This window comes from Myotis lucifugus, unplaced genomic scaffold (assembly GCF_000147115.1).
Source record: "Myotis lucifugus unplaced genomic scaffold, Myoluc2.0 scaffold_6741, whole genome shotgun sequence".
Classification (NCBI taxonomy): Eukaryota; Metazoa; Chordata; class Mammalia; order Chiroptera; family Vespertilionidae; genus Myotis; species Myotis lucifugus.
The window spans coordinates 1-8,292 of record NW_005877789.1 but is presented as its reverse complement, the minus strand read 5'-3'; the positions used below and the strand labels follow the sequence as shown (position 1 = coordinate 8,292).

Below are 8,292 nucleotides of genomic sequence, written 5' to 3'. Positions count from 1 at the left end.
GGCGGGGCCTTGGCGCCCATTCTCGAAGTCACCATTGGAGTCATTATGTAGACGGAGGTTAGATAATGTATTTTTTTTTAAAAAAAGCTTTTGGCCCGTTTCTCTTTCGTCAGGCTGGGTTTCTGCCTCTTTAAAATGTTATTTTTGAAAGTGGTCACTTGATAAATTTAGAGCCCTCAAATAGAATGTATATTTTTTTAAGATTTTTAAATTGATTTTTAGAGAGAGGAAGAGAGAGTGAGACATCGATGTGAGCCTCCTGCACGCGCCCCGACCAGGGAGCCCGCAGCCTGGGCGCGGCCCTGACCGGGGAGGGATGGGTGCGTGGGACAGGACGCCGCCCAGCCAGCAGCCACACTGGCCGGGGCAGAGTGGCCTTTTAATGGTCTGCCTGGAGCGAATGCACATCATTTCTGTGATCACATGCCCTGCAGGCCCCGCACCCAGGCTTGAACTTATAATCGTGAAATATCCCAGAGAAACTGAAGGCCGTCGTGGGAGGAGCCGGGAAGGGCTGACTCGGGCAGCTTCCCGCGGACCCCTGAGCACCTAGAAACAGACGGGGGGGGGGCGGGGGGGGGCGAGGTGCCCAGACATCAGGCAGGGTCAGGCTTAGCCACTGTCCGGTGGGGCGGTAAGTCCCAGCTCCCCCACTTGGGGCCGTTTGTCCCGAGAGCAGGGTCTGGGGAACAGCGGAGCTGCTCGTTTTACAGCTGTTTTTGCGCTGGGTCCCTGGAGGGTCTTCTTTTCTTTTCATTTCCAGCCTCTCTTTTTTAAAAATATATTTTTATTGATTTCAGAGAGAAGGAGAGAGATAGAAACATCAATGATGAGAGAGAATCATTGATCGGCTGCCTCCCGCACGCCCCACTCTGGGGATTGGCCCACACCCTGAGCCTGTGCCCTGACCGGGAATGGACCGTGACCTCCTGGTGCATGGCCGCGGCCCTGGAAGAGTCTTGACGGCTGTGCACGGTGCGTTCCGGGACAGCAGGTGTGGGGACCCCAGGCCGGAGCTCTGGGCCTCTTCTTCCCGGTCACCGGTTTTCTACAGTGTGGGCGGCTCTCCGTCCTCCCGAGCCACCACACCCCTGACGGTCAGTGCGCATTCGCACTGACGGCCAGGGGCTGAGTCAGGTGCCCCAGAGGGAGCCGGGAGCAGGCGCTCCGGGGTCCCCCTCCCCCCTCTCCCCGGGGGGCTGTGGCCCTCACTCTGTGCTCTGCTGCGGGGAACTCGGCCGCAGAGCCCTTGGTGGTGGGGCCCCTCACACACAGGTTTGTGGTTTCCTCCTGTTCGTTTAAGAAGCAAACGGGCTGAACTTCTTTATGCTCAAAAGTTGCTGAAGTCGGGCTCCACGTGGCATTTGCATAGTCTGTGCCTCGCTGGCTGTTTGTTTTCTTCCCGTGAGTCAGCACAACCGAGTGTCCCTGAGTCAGCAGAGAACAAGGTTTCCCAGGGCTCTGCCGGCGCCGGCTTTGGGGTACGGTCACCATGGAAACGTGGGGGGGCCCTGCTGACTGTGCCCCCTCCCTCCGAACAGAGCAGCACTTCCTGACGCAGCTGCAGGAGCTGGGCATCCTGTCCCTGACCCCCGCCCGCATGGTCTTCGGGGAGCGGATCGCTTCCCACGACGACAGGTAGGAGGCGCCCTGCTTGCTGGGGGCGCCTGGGGGAGGGCGGGCCTGCTCCCAGGGACACTTCTCCGCCCTGGGCTCTCATTCTCTGTTGTTGTTACAGTTTTTCCATTGATTTTGAGAGGGAGGAGGGGAGAGGGGGAAATATGGATGCGAGAGAGACGCATCCATTGGCTGCCTCCGGTCGGCTGCCTCCCGAGCGTGCCCGCGGGGAAGCAGCGTGGCACCCAGGTCTTTTTAAACAAAAGCCGGCGGATCCGGAAGGAAAGCCGCGTTGGATGGGGCGCTGGTGCTGGTGCTGGTGCTGGTGCTGCTGAAAGCGCGTGTTCTTGTCTCACGCTGTCTCCTGGCTGTTGGGGCCGTGACCTGCACCGCGATGCCGGAGCCGGTGTCTGTGTGGTTACCTGCCTGGGGGGTAACCCACCATCCTCCCCACCTCCCGTAAGAGCGGGACCTGAGCATCTCCAGCAACGGCACAGCCTGCCCAGCGCCCAGCGCCCCACTTCCCGTCGCCTGTCTCTCCACAGCTGGGGGTGGAGTGAGTCTGTACTTGGGCGAGGCGGCACGGCAGTTCTGCTGTTTTCTTTTTTTTAAGCTTTTTTTTTAACCATTTGTACTTCGTAAGAGTCTATAGATGCAAGTGACGGACCTTTTTAAATTAAATTCAAAATATCGTGGCAGTTAACTGGTTAAAATTGACCTTGTACAGAGAGGAAGGGAGAGGGAGAGAGAGGGGGAAACATCAATGATGAGAGAGTCATGGACCGGCTGCCTCCTGCACGCCCCCCACTGGGGATCCAGCCCACAACCCCGGCCTGTGCCCCGACTGGGAATTGAACCAGCAACCCTTTTGGTGCCCGGGATGGCGCCCAGCCAACTGGCCACAGGCCAGGGCTGAGCATCGCTCCTCAAGTCAGAGCAGAACATGACCCTGTGGGGACAACGATGGCAAGGCTGCCTGTGCCAACCGCTGGTCTTGGCACCAGAGCTCCCGGTGCACAGCCGAGAACCGCAGGGATCCACGGGTGGCTCAGCCCGGCCTGGGCGCCCCACCTCGGCTCCCTGCCGTCCCCGCTGACCGGGCGGTTCTCTACAGCACGTGTGAATGTGGGTGTGAATGTGGGTGTGAATGTGGCTGAGACCATTTTCAAAAAGAGAGTCAGGTTGTGTGAGAACCAGGCCCCTTTCCAATCTACTAGGAACCTCAGAGGTGCTCAGCGTCTCTTGGGTCCTCAGCTGGCAGGGGCGAGGCCTCTCTGTCCCCAGCCTCAGCCGCGTCCTGGGGTTTCCTATGAAGAGGGAGGAAGCCCTGTGTCTGACTGCACAGCCCGGGGGCCGGGGACCGCCTGCCCTCTTACCCTCTGTCCTGTTACCACAGGTTTCTGCTACACTTAGCGGACAAAACTGGTGGCATCATTGTAACAAATGACAACTTCAGAGAATTTGTGACCGAGTCGGTGTCCTGGAGAGAAATTATCACCAAAAGGTAACGTCCCTCCCTTGTCCTTCCTCAGCCACATGTGCTGTGGTTCGTCCTTCCGTTCTGTTTGCTGTTTGTTTTGTGCTCACCTTGCCGTGCAGAGAGCAAGACAGGGAGCCAAGTCCTAGGACTGTGTGCCCAGACCGTGGGGTGGGGCCCCTCCAGGTCAGGGGCCCCCGGTGAAGGGGGGCTGGGTGCCCACAGGCACCGCTCAGGCCGAGCTCCCTGCCGGGCAAGGGCACATCTGGGCGCCGCTACTGTTAGCTGTGGGACGCGGCAGAGTGCCTCCTCCTGGCCTCGCCCGATGCCCAGGGGGCTTCTGCAGGTCACCGGCCTCACACGTTAACCATGAAACATAAACGTTGCTGGTAAATTGGGTTCCCGAATCCAATTCCAATGCAGGGAGAGGAGGTGTGGTTCCTCCCACATCAACAAACAATTCTCAGCCACCATCATGGTGTCTAGGAATTCAACTCAATTCTTTCTTTTTTACAAATATACTAGGGGCCCAGTGCACGAATTCGTGCACCTTGAAAGGAACTGTGGGCTGCAGTGGGCACAGGGGCGGGTCTCAGCCCCATCCTCTGTGCCCTCGCCCGGCCCCGCTCCCCTCCTCCAGCCACGGCTCGAGGTCCTCTGTCTGCCGGCAGCCCCACTCCCACTGCTGCTCCCATGCACTGACAGCACCACCCACGCTTGTACCCGCTGACGGCGCGGAGCGATTGGGGCCGGCGCCAGCAGCGGGTGCGAGCAGGGTCGGCGCCAGCAGCGGGTGCGTGCAGCGGCTGCTGCCCCGATCACCCTCAGGAGCAGGGGGAGATGGAGAAGCCCTCAGGGGTAATCAAGGCCAGAAGCCTCCGTGCGCACCGGCTGACGGCGCTGAGCAATAGGGACCGGCGCTGGGCACTGGCAGCGGGTGCGAGCGGTGGCTCTGGCGCCGGCTGCAGGTGCGAGCACCAGGTGGGACTGCAGCTTGCGGGAGCAAAGAGTTTTCAGTAACCACCAGAGGCTTGCCCCAATGACAGCGACCGGCGCCCTGCCTTGGTCTGGCGCCCCTGCTCACCTGCTCCACCATCCCACTGCGACCAACGCCCGCCCGCCATGGTCTGCACTCGCCCCCTGGTGGTCAGTGCACGTCAGTTCAGTTGTTTCGCTGTTCGGTCTATTTGCATATTAGCCTTTTATCATATAGGAATTTTATTGACTTCAGAGAGGAAGGGAGAGGACAAGAGCTAGAAACTTCAGTGATGAGAGAGAATCATTGCTCAGCTGCCTCCTGCACGTCCCACACTGGGGATCAAGCCCACAACCCGGGCATGTGCTCAGGAATCGAATCGTGACCTCCTGGGTCATAGGTCGATGCTCAACCACTGAGCCACGCCGGCCGGGCAGAATTCAACTCAGTTTTGATGCTGTCTACCTGGAGGTGGCTCGGGTCCCAGGTTCAGGGTTCAGTCCTACCAGATTGGGGTCCCCCAAACACACACACGCAGACACCCAGGACAGAGCGCCATCCGACAGCTACTTGACCAGTTACCTAAAGGAGCGGACTGGTACCCACACAGCTGCCCACACTGCACCACTCGGTGGCGCCTCGGTGGGCTCCCAGCTCCCAGGGCGGATGTGTGTCCGTTGCTGAGCCATTAGGGGTCGTAGGAAATTGGCATGTCGCTGCCGGGGCCCAGGTGAGAGCGGGTGACTCCGTGCCTGTGGCCCGTGTGTTGTTAAAAAGCTGTTGCCAAAACCGGTTTGGCTCAGTGGATAGAGCATCGGCCTGTGGACTGAAGGGTCCCAGGTTCGATTCCGGTCAAGGGCATGTACCTGGGTTGCGGGCACATCTCCAGTAGGGGGTGTGCAGGAGGCAGCTGATCGATGTTTCTCTCTCATCGATGTTTCTAACTCTCTATCTCTCTCCCTTCCTCTCTGTAAAAAATCAATAAAATATATTTAAAAAAAAAAAAAAAAAAAAAGCTGTTGAGAGCCGAACTGGGAGCTGGCCTTTGACCTCTGGGCACAGTTCACGAGCCACTGATCTCCTGGGGCTAGTCCCTGCTGGACGCTGGCCCTGGGCCCGCATCGGCGTTTCCCGGACGCTGTCCATGTCCACACGCAGCCTGAAGGCACCCAGACGTGTGCACGCCGGCCGATCGCTCTCAGAGCCCACCCGGGTCCAACGTCAAAAACGCAAAACAAGGCCCGGACCTGGTCCAACAACTGGCACTTTTGTTTCCTCAAAAGTTGATAAATTAAACACAACTAACCTCTGCTTTCACTTCTTCAAGTACCATGTCTTTCTTTTTAAAAAAAATATATTTGTATTGATTTCAGAGAGAAAGGGAGAGGGAGAGGGAGATAGAAGCATCAATGATGAGAGAGAATCATTGATCGGCCGCCTCCTACACGCCCCCCACTGGGGATCGTGCCCGCAACCCAGGCATGTGCGCTTGACCAGAATCGAACCTGGGCCCCTTCAGTCCCCAGGTCGATGCTCTATCCACTGAGCCACACCAGCCAGGGCTCACGGCTTCCTTTTTTAAAGGTGTCCTCAGCGGTTTGCCAGTGGACAACAGCTTTCACAGCTGAAATCTCGGGAAGAAAGGGTTTATTAGGCCATAAGCCCCCCAGAGAGGGCCAGGTCCTGGGCGAGGAGGCTGAGCCGCCGGCCGCAGGGCCAGAGGGAGAAGAGCGTGCAGCCCTGGGCTCCCAGGCGCTTCTGTGCGTCATGTTTGGGGAGAGAGCCCTGCGTGGTGTGGAGAGCGCGCACTGGGTGAGGGCAGGGCGGGGCCACCGGGCAGGTGCACATGGGAAGAGCTGTTTCCTGCTCCTTGGCCGTGGGAGGCAGCCTGGGAAGCCCCGCAGGCGAGCAGCCCCGAGCACATCCAGGAACATGTTAGCCCCCGCAGCCCTCGCCCGCAGCTCCTGTCTCCACTCTGGGCTGTGGTTTGATTGAGGACACCCCGGGGTCTCCCACATCCATTCGAATGTAAACCTTCGTCGGGCACCCGCCTAGAGTCTGGGGTCTGGCCTTGGGAGGGATGTTGACAGTGAACCACGCTGGGCGCAGCTGCCCCCGGGCTCAGACAGACACCGGGGTCTCGGGAAGAAGGGAGAGCTGCTGAGAGCTGCTGGCTCGGCTCCACTGGGATCCGGGGGAGACGCTAGCGTGTGGGGCGGGGTGCCTCGGCCTTCGGGCCTTGCGCGGCGCTAGGACTTTGGGGGCCTTTGCCGCGGCCCCAGCGCGCTCCACGCCCTCCACGCCCCCTCGCCCTCTGTTGCAGGCTGCTCCAGTACACCTTCGTGGGGGACATATTCATGGTTCCCGACGACCCTCTGGGAAGGAGTGGACCCCGATTGGAAGAGTTTCTTCGGAAGGAAGTCTTCCTTAGGTATTTCCTCTCCGGATGGCCGCGTGCTTTCCCGTGTCTTTCCGGGCTTTGTGCAGGTTTAGAGCAAGCATGTCCCGGGAAGCAAACAGGGCTCCTGATTTCATTTCAATGGTCTCAGATTGAGTGCGGATCTTGTCTGTGTGGAAACTAATCAAGCCGGTGCCCCCGAAAGAGAAAACCTTCATTTGTGGTCCTTTTGGTTTGGGGGTTTTTTGGCTAGTCCCCACCTGAAGGTATTTTTCCATTAATTTTTAGAGAGAGTGGAAGGGAGGGGGAGAGACAGAGAGAGAAACATCCGTGTGAGAGAGACACATCGATTGGTTGCCCCCCACACGAGCCCCAACCGGGGACCGGGGATCGAGCCTGCAGCCCAGGTCCAAGCCCTTGACCAGAATTGAACCCGGGACCCTTCAGTCCTCGGACTGGTGCTCTGCCCACTGAGCTACACCAGCTCCTCGTGGAGAGCGGGGAGCCAGGCGCTTCCTGGGGGTCTGAAAGGACAAAGCAGGCACTGGGGGCGCCACACACTGGCGAGTTGCCGTTCAGGTTGGCTTTTGTTTTTTCCGTCGTTAACCACAGTATTCTGTGTGCCTGACGCAGAGCCTCTAACCCAGCGGTTCTCAACCTGTGGGTCGCGACCCCTTTGGCGGTCGAACGACCCTTTCACAGGGGTCGCCTAAGACCATCCTGCATATCAGATATTTACATGACGATTCATCACAGTAGCAACATGACAGTTATGAAGTAGCAACGAAAATAATTGTATGGTTGGGTCACAACATGAGGAACTGTATTTAAAGGGCCAGAAGGTTGAGAACCACTGACCCAGCAGCGGACCTTTTCTCTTTAAAACTAAAACAGGCTGCACTTGTGTGTGTTTCCAGCAGGAAGGCGTTCAGGGGTTCGTTTCCATTTGCAAGGAGACCCTGGGGGTTCCCGGCTTGGCTGTGGGGGTGACTCGTGCAGCGGGGTCTCCTGCAGGGCCAGGTGGCCCCCTCCCTGGTCTTGGGCATCTTTTCTCCTTTGAGCCCTTGGTGTTCAGGACACGAACGCGGGCTGAGCACCCACAGGCCCTGCTTCCCCGCCCGCACCCACCCTGCTCTACACCACACCTCTCCTACCTCTCACTTCCTCCCCGGCGTCCCAACTTGAACCCGAGGCCCCAGTGCAGGCCTCACTGGCCTCACGGTCCGCGGTCCAGCTGCCCGAGGAATGTCCTCCGGCTCCTCCCACAGCCAGCGCCGCCCGCAGCAGGCTCAGCCGGTTGATAAGGAAGTTAAACACTCACCTCTGTGCACACAGTTGTGGGTGCCAGTGCCTCACCCAGACGTCGGGGAGAGGGGGGCGCACATGGGTCGGTGAGGGCTGCCCGTCCACTCACGGGGGTCCCTTTTCTGAGGCCTGTCAGCCAGGGCCCCCCCATACAGAATCAGAGTCTCACCCTCCGTCCTCAGGCCTGCTGGACGCGCCCAGGCGGTGCCGAGCCAGACCGAGGGGCGGGGTCAGTCCTCCCAGAGCCGACCTGCAGGTGGAGTGGCTCTTTTTTAAAAACGCACACACACATTTTGTTATTGAATTCAGAGAGGAAGGGAGGGAAGGACAGAGATAGGCACATCAGTGATGAGAGAGAAGCATGGATCGGCTGCCTCCTGCTCGCCCCACACTGGGGATCGAGCCACTGAGTTACACTGTCCGGGCTGGAGTGGCTCCTGGAGCGCTGTCATCCTGTCCCCCACTAAGTCTGGAGGTGGCATCGGACATCCCCGCCCGGCCGCAGTCCCGCCGTCAGCC

The 8,292-nt window shown here is 59.2% G+C and overlaps 1 protein-coding gene across 1 annotated transcript; it reads left to right on the top strand.

The window, feature by feature from the left end:
* The first annotated feature begins 1,196 nt into the window (after nucleotides 1-1,196).
* LOC102434922 (NEDD4-binding protein 1-like) lies at nucleotides 1,197-6,797 on the top strand. Its single transcript, XM_006109187.3, has 3 exons — nucleotides 1,197-1,638; nucleotides 3,014-3,121; nucleotides 6,394-6,797. Exons 1-3 carry the CDS (start codon nucleotides 1,493-1,495, stop codon nucleotides 6,650-6,652), a joined length of 513 nt encoding a protein of 170 aa, XP_006109249.1. The 5' UTR covers nucleotides 1,197-1,492; the 3' UTR covers nucleotides 6,653-6,797.
* The last annotated feature ends 1,495 nt before the right edge of the window (nucleotides 6,798-8,292 follow it).

Excerpts from the sequence above, each read along its gene's own strand:
- LOC102434922 (XM_006109187.3), top strand. The coding sequence starts at position 1,493 with ATGGAAACGTGGGGGGGCCCTGCTGACTGTGCCCCCTCCCTCCGAACA. Across the intron at positions 1,639-3,013 it reads ATCGCTTCCCACGACGACAG|GTTTCTGCTACACTTAGCGG; the intron begins GTAGGAGGCGCC and ends CTGTTACCACAG. Across the intron at positions 3,122-6,393 it reads AGAGAAATTATCACCAAAAG|GCTGCTCCAGTACACCTTCG; the intron begins GTAACGTCCCTC and ends CCTCTGTTGCAG.